General features: G+C 42.9%; 1 protein-coding gene across 1 annotated transcript; it reads left to right on the forward strand.

Annotated features, from left to right (window-relative positions):
* The first annotated feature begins 5295 nt into the window (after positions 1-5295).
* Positions 5296-7091, forward strand: LOC106609391 (putative polypeptide N-acetylgalactosaminyltransferase 8). Its single transcript, XM_082977223.1, has 4 exons — positions 5296-5446; positions 6076-6322; positions 6566-6732; positions 6864-7091. Exons 1-4 carry the CDS (start codon positions 5296-5298, stop codon positions 7049-7051), a joined length of 753 nt encoding a protein of 250 aa, XP_082833349.1. The 3' UTR covers positions 7052-7091.
* Positions 7092-17466: the final 10375 nt, after the last annotated feature.

Raw genomic sequence — 17466 nt, forward strand, 5'->3', positions numbered from 1 at the left:
TTAAATTGTGTGGCAATTGTGAGATAGCACTGTGGGGCCATGACGAGTCAGCCGACACCTTGAACCCAGGCGTTTTCAGGTGTATTTTTTAGATCATGTGTGAAGGAGATTACAGGCAACAAAGGCACTATGACGACCAACCAATTTTTAAGGGCACATCAAGCATGATCCAATACTAACTTTTGGATTGTATGTATGACGTGTACAGAGAAGCTATAGCTAAGGAGGTGTCTGAGACTCCTTTTGCGTCTGTACAGGCAGACGAGACTACTGACGTCTCCTGTAAATCACAGATGGTAATAGTGCTGTGCTATATGTTACCAGACAACAGTGTGTGTGAGAGGTTTTTGTAGAGGACAAAACTGGTGTTGGCCTCTCCAACACCATCAAACAAGTCCTAGCGCAACTGAATGTCAAGGAGAAGCTGTTGTTGAGGGAACATTGGGTAAGTGCATTGCTCAAGGGCACGTCGACAGATTTTTCATTTAGTCAGCTAGGAGATTCAAACCAGCGAACTTTCGGTTACTGGTCCAACGCTCTTAACCGCTAGGCTACCTGCCGTCATACCTGCCACCCTTTTCAAGGTTCAGCAGATGCTCCTCGTCATCCTTTCCGGTACCAAGGATGTCATCAAGGTAACACTGTGACCTAGGGAGGTCAGGCTCAAAACCTGATCAATGGCCCTTTGGAACAAGACAGGTGCCGAAGTGATTCCAAAAGGCAGTCCCATGTGGGTAGTGATGGTGAGGTACTTTTGTGACTCTTCATCTACATGCATCTTAAGGAAGGCATTGCTGAATTTCTTTCCACCAGCCGACCCTGTGCATAGTTCCTGGATAATCAGAAGTGGGTATTGTTTCACCATCAGTACAGGATTAATGGTCACCTTGAAATCTCCACACAGATGAACAGAGCCATCACGCTTGATCACATGGACTAAAGGTGTGGCCCACTCACTGTGTGGGACCGTCCCTAGGATTCCAATATTGACCAGCCTATTGTATGTCAGAATCCACCTTCGGTTTGATGGCATAATTCTGGAACTTTTCTGGCATTCATGAACTTTGGCTGAGAGACTGGCTTGAGCTGTAGTTTCACTGAAATGTTGTTCATACTTCTCAGTTCATCCTTAAAAACAGCTTCATGTCGAGTCAGCACAGCTGACAACCCTGTTTCTTCAACTGACACTGCATTCAACTTCAACCAGACAAATCTTTTCAAACCATGGCTGGCCCATCAGCGCTTTGACCACATAGATGGGGAGTACAGGCTTTTTGGCAGTTTAGTTACACCAGCACAGGACCTCTGCTTTTTTATTGACTGTCCTCCCAATGGTATTGTGACACCGTTGGCTGTAGAGTCTCCTTTAACTGTCAATACCTTGATCGGTAGCTCCTCATTTAGCCACACACAAGCCGATCGAGTGGCATTAAACTCAGTGTTCAGTTAGTCGCTTTAGTACTGCAAAATTATGGACAATGGATTCACCCTCCTCTTGGTTCCATTTGTGAAACCTGAATCTCTATATGATTACAAGTGGGTTGGGGCAAAAATGTACTTCCAAGGTTTTCACAATGTCCACAAATGACTGGTCACCTGTTTTCTCTGTCTGGACCAAGCTCCATAGCGAGCTAAAAGTTTCAGCTCCCATCACACTAAGGAATGTTGACATTTAAACTGAATCTTTAATGCCATTGACTGCCACAAAAAATCTAAACCATCCCAGGTAAGGACTCATCACACTGCATCAGTCTTTGGATAAACCCTCTAACACAGTAATTCATGTAAACCAACTTCACCTAGGTATGTAAGGACTGCATTTCAAGAAACAAAAACACTTTCTTTACGTTCAGCACATGATTAATTCGCCGAGCATCAATCACTCATGGGATACTTTTAATTTCTTCTAAATCGACTTCCCATGGCACGTCAGATACTACCCCCTTAAGAGGTGCCCTGCTCCGAAGAGCAACGCATGACACAGCAACCTTCTCGAATCGGGTGAGACCCAACACACACTTCTTCTGTTCCTCAGAATTATACTGAACAAAAATATAAACGCAACATGTAAAGTGTTGGTCCCATGTTTCATGAGTTGAAATATAAAAGATCCAAAAAATGTTCCACTGGAGAGCTCTTCTTTGTCTACACCTATTCAACATTTTTCACACACTCTTAAGCCTTAGCCGCACCCATCTCTTTAAGGATTCGCATGTGAGGCCATGTGCTAAACAGAGTGAGTAAGGTAGTGTAGTAAACAACCAAAGATTTCAAGACTACAAATTATTTAAGTAGTAGCCTACAATAAGGAACAACTCCAGGTAAAAATACACTTCATCTAGTCTTTGGCCATTATCCTAATCTGTCTTTTAAAGTGTCCAGATGAAAATATTATATAAATATTTAAGAATTATTAGATGATGCTTACCCAGACACTTGTCTAAATTGATGGGTCATGTGAAAGAAATGTTATTACCCCCCCTAGCCACACCTAGCTAAGTGGATGAGTCACTATTGTCTAGACATGCACACATGTTTATGAAATACAATAGATGGCCGTAATCACCCCCAGACACACCTGGCTAACTTGATGGGTCATGTAATCATTCTCTTGTGAAGTGGAGTCTTTTGTTTAGACATGGCTAGCTAGCTAAACAATTAACCATAATCCCAAACCATAGTTACAGTACAAATGGATTGTCATAGCTAGCCATAGCTAGCCATTAATTGCTGGAGTATAAACCTGCAGGTAGCTAAAGCTAACCAACTAGGTTCAATGTTAGCTAGCTAGCTAACATTAGGCTATAACTAGCAATGCAAATGACTTTCTCAGATACGAATAATATTACTACACAGATCATACATGTAATGTTAGCTAGCGAGCCAGCAAGCGAATGTTCGCTAGCTATCTAACAGAACATTTTAACTTGCAATGAAAACAACTTTATGACAAAATTTGATATGTATAATATTTAAAAATGTAGCTAGACTCTTAACCGTATGCATGGATGAGCGCTTCATTGCAGCATGTTTTTTCCGATTGATTTGTAGCTAGCTACAGCTTGTTTGGCTCGTTGTTGTGTCAAGTCACTCTGGTCCACACTGACCATGTGCAGAAAGTAGTCCGTCACAAAGTTTTCCCACTGATCTTCATTGATAGCACCTGCTAAATTCTGGGCAGAAATGTTGTTGAGAACAGTAGCAACACTTTTGCAATTCTCCATGGCTGACGTTATATCTTTCAAAAAAGCTGTGGTAGCAAGGATTATCTACACATACTGAGCAGCTCATGTTATAGACAGAAGGGGCTACATGGCAGACCAATCCAAACTCATATCTCGGCATGTCCAGCCCAATCCATTATCTCAGCCAATCATGGCTAGTGGGAGGGTTCCCGACTTTTTCTGAGGCTAAACCAACTATCATTTTTTCATTTTTATTTGTATTTACAGATGCTTTAAAAGTTTGTTATTAAGGCATATGAAAGTTCACATGTTCCAGAATGCATTTCTCCTCAAAAATGCATTTTGAAGTAGTGATGTAGTGACGTATGACATACGACTAGCTTCTTGAAACGGATCACATATACCAGTAGGAGTCACTGTTCAGGCAAGAATAGTTGCAATGTGGCTTCACATTTTTTTTTAATATACCTATTTATTTTGGTTGATGGCATGATGTTGAAAGAATCATGCTGCTTCAAACATAGCATTTTACTATCAACATTGAAACAAGGTAAAATAACATGTGTATAATCAAATATAAAATTCAACATAATTTCAACCACCCAATATAACGGAATAGGATAAATAAATAAATAATTGTTTCTACCTGGAATTTTCTACGTAATTTCAACGTATACATAGTTCTGATGATTATGTTGAAATTAGATTGATGTAACAACCCGATAGTCAGGTTAAGTCGATGTATTTAGGTTGAAGTCTTACCCTAATTTCAATGTTTACAATGCTGGTTGAAATTAGATGAAAACCGCATTGGTTGAATACTTTTTTCAAATCAAATGTATTTTGCATGTTGATTCCACGACATCATACGTTGGCAAATTACGATTCAACCAGTGTGTGTCCAGTGGGTAGCGACTGTGTCTAGAGTTTTAGTTAAGTTAAGAGGAACTTTATTGTCCCCAAACTGAAATACCCTACAGTGCTTTTTTTATTGAATCAAATGGGAATTAGTTATATTATTACAGGTGCTGACAGACAACGTGGCATTTACCTAGTTTGTGATGGGGCAAACTTCCAGGCCCCGTTTCCCTTCTCTTTCATCCGCTTCAGTGCCCACCTGGTCTGCGCAAGTATGTATGTTTGATGTATCTCATTATAGCCTAGTTTATCATTGTTGATATATTTTTCAGTACAAAAGGCTATAAAGTTACAAGGAACACATTCATGGGCCTAAGACAAATATAAGTAACTGTTTGCTTCAGTGCACTTTTCCTCTGAAAAGCCCTGTGTTTTACACATTTACAAATCATTTAGCCAATTATCATATTGACCACAACTCCAGGACCAGGGACAGTGAGTGATTGACAGCAAGGAGAGGTCCACTGGTCTAGGGGACGAGAGTGACGAGAAACTCACACCCACTGAGTGCCAGCCAATCAGCCAGCCAGGTATGGTGCACCTCACCTGTAATGGGAATATTTAAGATGACAAAAGTTCATATTTAATTAGAGGGCTCAACAAAAATGTTAGTATATTTGGAGTTTCTGTTATACATGTGATTTCCAGTGTTCTGTTTGTAACACTTGGGTTGATGGTCACTAGACTAGAGGCTGTATGTTATGGACTAAACTCATAACTGCTGATAAGGTTGACGCCAGACTGGAGGTACAAGGACAGAGGATACACTGATTATTATTATATTGTGTGAAACAATGTGATTCTGTAGCAGCTGACAAAGTCACTGCCTTCTGTTTTGACTTCCTACAAGCCTCTCAGGCTGGTGTTTACAGAACATTTGTACGCTGATTAGGATATAAGGTTGTTCTCAGAGAAGGCCAGTTAGACATTTTCTCTGCTTCTGTGCTGGAGGTTTCTCCCTGTTGCAACTTGTAATAAACAAATTGATTTTTGATTGACTATCTGCGACTGCTCTTCTCTTTTGTTCACTTGGAAATGTCTTACATCACCCCTCCCTCCTTTCTGGCGAGCCTGGATCTCAGTGAGAGAGTGAGAGAGGAAGGCCATCCTGTTTGTATCCCCAGGCTGAGCACTCACACTCAGAGGGACGATGAGGCTAGGCTGGGTCCGAGGGCTGGCCCCTTTGTTGGCCATGGCTGCTGGAATACTCTACATCACATCCATTAAGTGGGAGGTTCATTCTCATGGGGAGAGACTGCAGAGGGCCCATCAGAATGACTCGTCCAGGGGCCAGGACATACTCAAGAGGCTGGAAAAGATGGAGGCTCACATCGAGAAGCTGTGTAAGTCTCAATCTCCTTCATTAAACTGTGACTTACCTGGAAGGGAAATGGCAGTAGCTCTGTCCACGTACTTTATCTGGACTACAGTCTGCCACTGTTCTAGATGGTAGGGCATATTTAGAGGATTTGAGAACACATTAGAATCTAGCCTAAAGAGTTGATCCCAGAATGTTATTTCACATTTCACAGTGATGATTGTAAAAGGGAATCTGTTCTCAATTAAATAAAGAGTTTAATAAACTGATAAAGGGTTAGGTCAAATAAAAAAATATAGCCCATAATCATTTAGAATGTTCTTTAATCCTGTATACTGTTGATTGTTGCACAAAATGTGTTACATTTTTCTATCAATGTCTGTGTGCCAAAGTTTTCCACATTGTTTACTTTTACTTTTACAGTTACGTCAAGGTAATCCTCCAAGGCAGATCAAATCTTGTTTATCAACTTTTAAAAAGCTAATGCAAACAGTGCAAATAAGTTCATGCTTTGTTTGTACAGTATCAAAAGGAGTGACTCATGTGGCTCAACTAGCCACCTGTATTTCATTTATTTGGCCTTAAACAATCTGAATTATACAGTAATAACCAATTAATTATAGTTTGATGAGCAGCTGTCATGTTTGTCCACAGTGAAGTCAATCAACAAGGGGATCAGTCTGAAAGAGGGGCAGGCTGTGAAGGCTCCCGAGGTCAAGAAGAAGAGGAAGGTGGTGAAGAAGTTGTACCCCAACTCAGCTCTGTTCACAAGCTGGGGTGATGAACTCTCAGAGGAGGAGCAGAAAGAGGCAGAGGGTCTGTTTCAGATGTATGGATACAACGCCTTCCTGAGTGACAGACTACCCCTGAACAGGGAAATCCCTGATACTCGCGATCCTAAGTAAATAATTTTCCTCATCCCTCCGCCACCTGTACACAACACATTATGTCCAACTCAAGACTTCTGAATTCTAACCACAGTCTGTTGCATCCGAGGTCATCAGAGGTCAATTCCATCTTCAGCACTTTTAATGCAGTTTGACAAATGACATTGAAATGGACTAACTTTTAGAGTGAACCAGCAGCTTTGGTGAAGTGAATGAATGATATGAGGTGGACCAAATGTGTTTGTTGTGCCTGTTAGGTGTGCTAAGCACCAGTATCCCCATGACCTGCCCACCATCAGCGTGGTGTTGATCTACTTGGACGAGGCCCTGTCAATCATCAAGAGAGCAGTCCGCAGCATCATAGACAAGACCCCCCAACACCTGCTCAAAGACATTATACTGGTGGATGACCACAGCTCCAATGGTTTGCCTAATTGGTCAATGCTCTCCGCATACAAACATTTCAAAGTATATTTGTTAACATTTAGATTGAAAGTAGGTGTGGCTTTCAACTTTCGTTGGGTACCACTGATTTGCAAGTGTCTGCTTTCACAGAGGATCTAAAGGAGAAGTTGGATGCTTACATCAGCTTCATCCATGAAGAGCGTCCGGGCCTGGTGAAGAGAGTGAGACACAAAGAGCAGCTCGGTCTCACACAGGCCCGCCTCTCAGGGTGGAGGGAAGCTACAGGAGATGTGGTGGCCATCTTGGATGCCCACATAGAGGTCCATGTGGAATGGTAGTCTAAATGAAATATCTCAGTGAGAGTTTTTGAATCTCTCCCTCAAAATGGTGTTTTCACTCTGTGTTTGTGTGAACAGGGCGGAGCCTCTGTTTGCACAGATAAAGGAGGACCGCACGTTGGTGTTGACACCGGTGTTTGACAAAGTCAATTTCGATGACTTGACAGTCACACGTAATGTGCCTGCTGCAGACACCTTTGACTGGGCCCCGTGGTGTATGTACGAGCCCTTCAGACCTGAGTGGTATGCCTTGATAGACGAGTCAAACCCAGGAAAGTGAGTTGGTCGTGATTTCATCATAGGATGGTAGTCCAGTTTCACAAATCTTTTTGAATAGGCGATAAGGAAGGCACAGCATTGGGAGGAAAATCTTACCAATATTTACACGTGGATTATTATTTTGCATTATCTATTCATTAAAATGAATGTCATTTCTCCCAATGTGGAATTGACCATGATTTGTACTGTACGTTTGTCAGGAGCCCCTCCATTATGGGCATACTAGTGGTTGATCGCCTGTTCTTTGGGGAAATTGGTGCTCTGGATGGTGGTATGAAGATCTATGGAGGTGAAAATGTTGAACTGGGCATCCGGGTAAACCCCTCTGCTACAGTTTCTAAATGAATGTTTGAAATCAAAGCAGACTTCTGTTCTTGAGTCATTCAGTTTGAACAAACCAATTAACGTCCAACATCCAGAAACATTTCAATCTAAAACTGTAAACGCTTCCTTCTCTCTTGGTGTTTGGTGTGTCTAGGTGTGGCTTTGTGGTGGAAGTGTCGAGGTCATACCTTGTTCTAAAATAGCCCACATCGAGAGGGCCCATAAACCCTATCTCCCCGACCTGAGCATTACAATGAAGAGGAATGCTCTGAGAGTGGCTGAGGTCTGGATGGATGACTACAAACATAATGTCAACATTGCCTGGAACATCCCAACAAACCATTCAAAAAGTTATTTTTGTTCAGCTGCTCCTATAGAATAGCAATGATTGCTGTTTTGCATGCCTTGTGTTTGAAAATAAGTAGACCAGACAGTCAATATTTAAAAGAATAGTCTATTACTCAATGCCATAATAAAGATCATAGGATCTAAGTAAAATGATGGCAGTCAGCAAAAGTGGATAATAGGTGGATTGCTCACATGGCCTGTGTTTCTGATTTAGGAATCTTCCTCTTTCTCACCACAGGATCATGGCATAGACATTGGGGATGTTTCAGAGAGGAAGAAGTTGAGAGAGAGACTGAACTGCAAACCCTTCCAGTGGTATCTGGATAACGTGTATCCCATGTTAGACCCCCTGGGTGACTTGCTTGGTTATGGAGCTGTGAGTGATGCTAAAATGTTACAGTTGTTCGATATTTATTTCCTCACCAACTGTGTTTAGTGGCATGCATGGCATCCTTTTTCAATAGGATGCAGGGTCATACATCCAACTCATTATCAAATAAAATCAAAGTTTATTTGTCACACGCGCCGAATACAACAGGTGTCGACCTTACAGTGAAATGCTTACTTACAGGCTCTATCCAATAGTGTAAAAAAGGTATTAGGTGAACAATAGGTAAGTAAAGTTATAAAAACAACAGTAAAAAGATTGTGAAAAACGGTAGCGACGCTATAAAAGTAGCGAGGCTACATACAGACACCGGTTAGTCAGGCTGATTGAGGTAGTATGTACATGTAGATATGCTTAAATTGACTATGCATATATGATGAACAGAGAGTAGTAGTAGCGTAAAGAGGGGTTGACAGGTGGTGGGTGGTGGGACACAATACAGATAGCCCGGTTAGCCAATGTGTGGGAGCACTGGTTGGTCGGGCCAATAAACAGAGAGTAGCAGCAGAGTAAAAAAGTACCTTTCAAAGCAGTTCATGGCTACCGACGTGAGTGCTACAGGTCTGTAGTCATTTAGGCAGGTTGCCTTTGTGTTCTTGGGCACAGGGACTATGGTGGTCTGCTTGAAACATGTTGGTATTACAGACTCAATCAGGGACATGTTGAAAATGTCAGTGAAGACACCTGCTAGTTGGTCAGCACATGCCCGGAGCACACGTCCTGGTAATCCGTCTGGCCCCGCAGCCTTGTGTATGTTGACCTGTTTAAAGGTCTTACTCACGTCGGCTACGGAGAGCGTGATCACACAGTCTTCCGGAACAGCTGATACTCTCATGCATGCCTCAGTGTTGCTTGCCTCGAAGCGAGCATAGAAGTGATTTAGCTCGTCTGGTAGGCTTGTGTCACTGGGCAGCTTGCGGGCTGTGCTTCTCGTTGTAGTCTGTAATAGTTTGCAAGCCCTGCCACATAAGACGAGCGTCAAAGCCGGTGTAGTATGATTCAATCTTAGCCCTGTATTGACGCTTTGCCTGTTTGATGGTTCGTTTCAGGGCATAGCAGGATTTCTTGTAAGCTTCCGTGTTAGAGTCCCGCACCTTGAAAGTGGCAGCTCTACCCTTTAGCTCAGTGTGAATGTTGCCTGTAATCCATGGCTTCTGGTTGGGGGATGTACGTACAGTCACTGTGGGGACGACGTCCTCGATGCACTTATTGATAAAGCCAGTGACTGATGTGGTGTACTCCTCAATGCCATCGGAAGAATCCCGTAACATGTTCCAGTCTGTGATATCAAAACAGTCCTGCAGATTAGCATCTGCTTCATCTGACCACTTTTTTATAAACCGAGTCAGTGGTGCTTCCTGCTTTAATTTTTGCTTGTAAGCAGGAATCAGGAGGATAGAGTTGTGGTCAGATTTACTAAATGGAGGGTGAGGGAGAGCTTTGTACGCGTCTCTGTGTGTGGAGTACAGGTGATCTAGAATTGTTTTCCCTCTGGTTGCACATTTAACATGTTAATAGAAATTTGGTAGAACTGGTTTAAGTTTCCCTGCATTAAAGTCTCCAGCCACTAGGAGCTCCGCCTCTGGGTGAGTGGTTTCCTGTTTGCTTATTTCCTTATACAGCTGACTGAGTGCGGTCTTAGTGCCAGCATCTGTCTGTGGTGGTAAATAAACAGCCACGAAAAGTTTTGCTGAAAACTCTCTAGGCAAGTAGTGTAGCCTGCAATTTATCACAACATACTCTACTTCAGGCGAGCAAAATCTAGAGACTTCTTTAGATTTCGTGAACCAGCTGTTGTTTACAAATATGCACAGACCCTCGTCTTACCGGAGTGTGCTGTTCTATCTTGCTGGTGCAGTGTATGTCCCGCTAGCTGAATATCCATGTCGTCATTCAGCCACGATTCCGTGAAACATAGGATATTACAGTTTTTGATGTCCCGTTGTTAGGATATTCATGATCGTACCTCGTCTAATTTATTGTCCAATTATTGCACGTTGGCGAGTAATATTGACGGTAATGGCAGCTTTCCCACTCGCCTTCTGCGGGTCCTCACGAGGCATCCCGCTCTGTGTCCCCCGTACCTGCGTTTCTTCCTCTTGCAAATAACGGGGATGTTGGCCCTGTCGGGTGTTTGGAGAATGTCCTGTGCGTTTTGCTTGTTGAAGAACAAATCTTTGTCTAATCCGAGGTGAGTGATCGCTGTCCTGATATCCAGGAGCTATTTTTTGCCGTAGGATATGGTTGCAGAATCATTATGTACAAAATAAGTTACAAATAACGCGATAGGAATATGCAGGATAGGAATCTGCACTTTTATAACTGTTTAATCTCTGTCCATAAAATCAACAGCTGGTCAATGATCTGAAGATGGATCTCTGTATAGATCAAGGCCCACTTCCGTGGAACACACCTGTTTTATATGGATGCCATTATTTTGGTCCACATGTTTGTAGAAACATTCCTTAATATCTTAGAATGTAACTACATGTATAATATGGTCCATCCCATGGCAGACTTGGGATTCAATCCATACCACAATGCAATGTACTGTCAATACTACAGACTCAGAAAAGCCTAAATATCTATACTCTCTGTCCAGAACTGTTATTATCAAGCCAGTGGGGAGATCTACATTGGAGGCATCAAGTCTCACAAGTACAACAGTAATCGCTGTCTGGTGGACACTGGCACTCGAACCCCAGGACTTTATGAGTGCAAGGTGGCCAAGCAGAAGGGATTCCACATGCTCTGGGAATTTCAACAGGTAAGCACTCTAACATGATTTAGGGAAGTTGATGCTTATAAATTGTTGGAAACAACAGAGATGTCTGACTCTTGTTTTTAATTATTGTGATACTGTACAGTAGAATGTTTGCTGTGTTTGACAGGGAAAAGCCATCCAGAACAGACAGACAAAGAGATGTCTGGAGATTGCCCCAGGGGAGGACACTTACTACCAGCTCATCATTCAGGAGTGCAGTGGGCAGCACTGGAACATACAGAATCTGATTACAGACTTCTGATACACTGAGATAGGCCTACCAGAGACAATACAAGTGGGAAGGTGGTATTTACCACATACGACTGGTAAAAGTCCACTTGTACGCCCCTCCAACTGGTAATTACTAGTGGGAAACTCGTCTATCTTCCCTGAGCTCCGACTTCTCCCACATGCTGACCTCTGACATCACCTACTAAGGAAATTACCCTTTTAACATCATTTTCAGCAGTTCAATGCAACAACAAAACATTATTTACAAAAATGTTTTTGAACACTATAATTTTTGTACAAACATGATATCAGTACTTACTAATCAAATCAACGTTTATTTGTCACGTGCGCCGAATACAACAGGTGTAGACCTTAAAGTGAAACGCTTACTTACAGGCTCTAACCAATAGTGCGGAAAAAAGGTATGTGTTGTGTGTGTGTGTGTGTGTAGGTAAGTAAAGAAATAAAACAACAGTAAAAAGACATTTGAAAATATGAGTAGCAAGGCTACATACAGACACCGGTTAGTCAGGCTTATTGAGGTAGTATGTACATGTGGGTATGGTTAAAGTGACTATGCATATATGATGAACAGAGAGTAGCAGTAGCGTAAAAAGAGGGGTTGGCGGGTGGTGGGACACAATGCAGATAGCCCGGTTAGCCAATGTGCACTGGTTGGTCGGGCCAATTGAGGTAGTATGTACATGAATGTATAGTTAAAGTGACTATGCATATAAGATAAACAGAGAGTAGCAGCAGCGTAAAAGAGGGGTTGGGGGGGCACACAATGCAGATAGTCCGGGTAACAGCTCTCGATGTTGCAGCTGTAGAACCTTTTGAGGATTTCAGGACCCATGCCAAATCTTTTTAGTTTCCTAAGGGGGAATAGGCTTTGTCGTGCCCTCTTCACGACTGTCTTGGTGTGTTTGGACCATTCTAATTTGTTGTTGATATGGACACCAAGGAATTTGAAGCTCTCAACCTGCTCCACTACAGCCCCGTCGATGAGAATGGGGACATGCTCGGTGCTCCTTTTCCTGTAGTCCACAATCATCTCCTTAGTCTTGGTTACGTTGAGGGATAAGTTGTTATTCTGGCAACACCCGGCCAGGTCTCTAACCTCCTCCCTATAGGCTGTCTCTTCGTTGTCGGTGATCAGGCCTACCACTGTTGTGTCGTCAGCAAACTTAATGATGGTGTTGGAGTCGTGCCTGGCCATGCAGTCGTGGGTGAACAGGGAGTACAGGAGGGGACTGAGCACGCACCCCTGGGGAGCTCCAGTGTTGAGGATCAGCATGGCAGATGTGTTGCTACCTATCCTCACCACCTGGGGGCGGCCGTCAGGAAGTCCAGGATCCAGTTGCAGAGGGAGGTGTTTAGTCCCAGGTTCCTTAGCTTAGTGTTGAGATTTGAGGGTACTATGGTGTTGAATGCTGAGCTGTAGTCAATGAATAGCATTCTCACATAGGTGTTCCTTTTGTCCAGGTGGGAAAGGGCAGTGTGGAGTGCAATAGAAATTGCATCATCTGTGGATCTGTTTGGGTGGTATGCAAATTAGGGTGGGACTAGGGTTTCTGGGATAATGGTGTTGATGTGAGCCATTACCAGCCTTTCAAAGCACTTCATGGCTACGGACATGGGTCTGTAGTCATTTAGGCAGGTTGCCTTTTTGTTCTTGGGCACGGGGACTATGGTGGTCTGCTTGAAGCATGTTGGTATTACAGACTCAATCAGGGACATGTTGAAAATGTCAGTGAAGACACCTGCCAGTTGGTCAGCACATGCCAGGAGCACACGTCCTGGTAATCCATCTGGCCCCGCAGGCTTGTGAATGTACTTACAGTTCATGGTTGACACAGCTTCTTGGCCCTTAGCTAATCTGAGTTTCTCAATGAGTTCAATGCATGTGAATGCATCCAACTGGTATTGATAACTTCACTACTAGTAATTACCACCTTCCCACTTTGCTATGAACACAGCATTATCACCATGCTTTGAAAATTCTATTGGTCTTCAGCAGTGAGATGACTGTGTGATCTTAGTGATCTATTGGTTTTACATAGCTTCATGGGGACAGATATACAGTTTCTTCACAGAATGTGGAATGCTATTGAGCTGTGTTCTCCTTGGTCCTGAATGTACAGTGGGGCAAAAAAGTATTTAGTCAGCCACCAATTGTGCAAGTTCTCCCACTTAAAAAGATGAGAGAGGCCTGTAATTTTCATCATAGGTACACGTCAACTATGACAGACAAAAACTATGACAGAAAAAAAATCCTGAAAATCACATTGTAGGATTTTTTATGAATTTATTTGCAAATTATGGTGGAAAATATGTATTTGGTCACCTACAAACAAGCAAGATTTCTGGCTCTCACAGACCTGTAACTTCTTCTTTAAGAGGCTCCTCTGTCCTCCACTCGTTACCTGTATTAATGGCACCTGTTTGAACTTGTTATCAGTATAAAAGACACCTATCCACAACCTCAAACAGTCACACTCCAAACTCGACTATGGCCAAGACCAAAGAGCTGTCAAAGGACACCAGAAACAAAATTGTAGACCTGCACCAGGCTGGGAAGCCTGAATCTGCAATAGGTAAGCAGCTTGGTTTGAAGAAATCAACTGTGGGAGCAATTATTAGGAAATGGAAGACATACAAGACCACTGATAATCTCCCTCGATCTGGGGCTCCACGCAAGATCTCACCCCGTGTGGTCAAAATGATCACAAGAACGGTGAGCAAAAATCCCAGAACCACACGGGGGGACCTAGTGAATGACCTGCAGAGAGCTGGGACCAAAGTAACAAAGCCTACCATCAGTAGCACACTACGCCGCCAGGGACTCAAATACTGCAGTGCCAGACGTGTCCCCCTGCTTAAGCCAGTACATGTCCAGGCCCATCTGAAGTTTGCTAGAGAGCATTTGGATGATCCAGAAGAGGATTGGGAGAATGTCATATGGTCAGATGAAACCAAAATATAACTTTTTGGTAAAAACTCAACTCGTCGTGTTTGGAGGACAAAGAATGCTGAGTTGCATCCAAAGAACACCATACCTACTGTGAAGCATGGGGGTGGAAACATCATGCTTTGGGACTGTTTTTCTGCAAAGGGACCAGGACGACGGATCCGTTTAAAGGAAAGAATGAATGGGGCCATGTATCGTGAGATTTTGAGTGAAAACCTCCTTCCATCAGCAAGGGCATTGAAGATGAAACGTGGCTAGGTCTTTCAGCATGATAATGATCCCAAACACACCGCCCGGGCAACGAAGGAGTGGCTTCGTAAGAAGCATTTCAAGGTCATGGAGTGACCTAGCCAGTCTCCAGATCTCAACCCCATAGAAAATCTTTGGAGGGAGTTGAAAGTCCGTGTTGCCCAGCGACAGCCCCAAAACATCACTGCTCTAGAGGAGATCTGCATGGAGGAATGGGCCAAAATACCAGCAACAGTGTGTGAAAACCTTGTGAAGACTTACAGAAAACGTTTGACCTGTGTCATTGCCAACAAAGGGTATATAACAAAGTATTGAGATAAACTTTTGTTATTGACCAAATACTTATTTTCCACCATCATTTGCAAATAAATTCATTAAAAATCCTACAATGAGATTTTCTGATTTTTTTTTCTTCTCATTTTGTCTGTCATAGTTGAAGTGTACCTATGATGAAAGGCCTCTCTTACAGGCCTCTCTCATCTTTTTAAGTGGGAGAACTTGCACAATTGGTGGCTGACTAAATACTTTTTTGCCCCACTGTAAATGCAAATAAATAATAAATATGATTCCTGTATTTATGCTAATTTGTAGTTTCTTATTAATTTTCACCAAAGAGGGTCAATGAATATTTGTCTGCATTGACATCATATAGAGCTGAATTGACATCAGTGTAGTTTTGATGAAGTCCCGTCATCGACTGCTCAGGGATTTCTCTATGAGTTCTCGGAGATGAACATATTCCATATCCTCTGCCACATGGCCAGCCATCTCTCCATCAGCTGTGATGGCAGTGAGCTATATCTATGGTAAAGTCACAGTTTCTAGGACATATAACTACAACTCATAGTCAAACACCGAATAGAAGTTATAGGAGTGCCATATAAAAACTGGAGGTTTGAGGGCAACAGGACTGCATTTAAGTTTAGTTAAGAGGCGGCAGGTAGCCTAGTGGGTAGAGTGTTGGGCCAATAACCAAAAGGTTGGTGGATCGAATCCCCAAGCTAACAAGGTAAAAATCTGTCATTGTCTTTGAACAAGGTAGTTAACCCACTGTTCCTAGGCTATTGTTGTAGATAAGAATTAGTCCTCAACTGACTTGCCTAGTTAAATAAAAAGTTGGCTTCCTTCTTTTTACTGTTTCAGACAGCCATTAATATGGAGTGAATGCGATATTGTTGATCCTCTGTACTTTGAAGTATTGCCGTGGCAGCATCATGTTAAGAGTATGCTTGACATTAGCAGGGACTGGGGAGTTTATACAAAAGGGCCACGTATCTTGACTCTTCGGATTAACTTTAGACTCGGGAATGGGGACCGAGATGGATACATCGTTTTAGATGCAACGACTGTTTTAGTGAAAGGTTATGAGTCTTACATTACTTCAGGAAGTCCCTTTAACAACTGACTTCAATACCCATAATGCTTAGCGTTAGAACTACGGCTTCAGATACCCACATAGTACATAAATAGTTAGTCCCAATATATAAAATACAGTATTTCCTCCCCCTTAAATGGCATGTCCACATTAACATAAGCAAACTAAACATTCTCTAACTTGTTAGAGAGGGTAGACTGCCTCAACATCCCTCTAAACCCAAAGATAATTATTATGCCTCTTGCTTCCAGGGTTACCACTATGTATAACATTCAGGAGATTTTCTTTCTTTCTGCAGTGAAGAAGAAGCTGGTGCGCTTGCTGACTTGTTCTGGTGGTGTGTCAGCTCGCTTGTGAAGGTACCTCTGCTTCAGGGATTGTAGCTGCAGGTTCTCGTGGGAGCAACTGGTCAACATGTCTCTGCCAGGTCTGGTTGTCTTGGGTGCAGAATGTATGACATAGGCCAAGTCTTTTGAGAACAGTTGCTGGTGGCCACCTTTCTTTAGTGGTGTAGTTGCGTGTGAGGACTGGATCTTCAACAGTGAAATGTCTGTCTTTATACCGTTTAGCTGGCTGGTTGACTTGGTCTTGCTGCTTGTTTTACACCAAGGTTTTGGTGGGCATTGGCCTCAACAGGTCAAGGCCAGTCTTGCAATGTCTTTTCATGAGCAGATGAGCAGGGGACATTCCAGTTATTGCATGAAGGGTATTACAATACTTTAGTGGTGCTTCACTTCTGGACACCTTGAGTGCATGTTTGTCTGAACCCTTCACTCTTCAAGTCTATGAGTGGATGGATGATAAGGACTTGAGAGGATGTGTTTGATTCCATTGCTCTGGAGGAAATTTTCCAGCTCCTTGGAAACAAAAGATTGCAATTATCCGTGACTATCTGCTCAGGCAGTCCGAGACATCCAAACATCTCCGAACAGGTAGGTGATCCTGAAGATAAGATAATAAGGGTATTTCAGTCCTTGACGTGAAAGCACTGGGCTTCTCCTGCAGATGTGCTGTCTGACACGACGGCCCGAACTCCATATAGGGAAGCGTTGCAGGCCAGTGGAATTGGCAAGAACGGGTCAAAGTGAGTCAACACCTTATCAATCAATGCTGCCTTTCTTGAAAGTAGTGTCACGCTCCTTTGTAAACAACCAGGGTTTGCTCTCTCTCATTACCTCATGCAAAGGCTTCAGCTGCCAGATGAACTCGCCGTAGTCATTCAGGATGCCAAGGAAAGGCCGTAGCTGGCTGACTTTCTCAGGAGCAGGAGCCTCTGCAATGACTGTCACTTTAAATGGGGCTATGTGGAGACCGCCAGCATCAAATGGCCTAAGGACTCCACTGCATGCTTGAAAAAGTTGCACTTCTCTAATTGCAAACACGTAAGCCTTACTCTTTAAGTCAATTTAGCAGACGCTCCTATCCAGAGTAACTAGGGTTAAGTGCCTTGCTCAAGGGTACGTCGGCAGATTTTTCACTTAGATGG

This window comes from Salmo salar, chromosome 07 (assembly GCF_965601325.2).
Source record: "Salmo salar chromosome 07, fSalSal1, whole genome shotgun sequence".
In the NCBI taxonomy this organism is placed as follows: domain Eukaryota; kingdom Metazoa; phylum Chordata; class Actinopteri; order Salmoniformes; family Salmonidae; genus Salmo; species Salmo salar.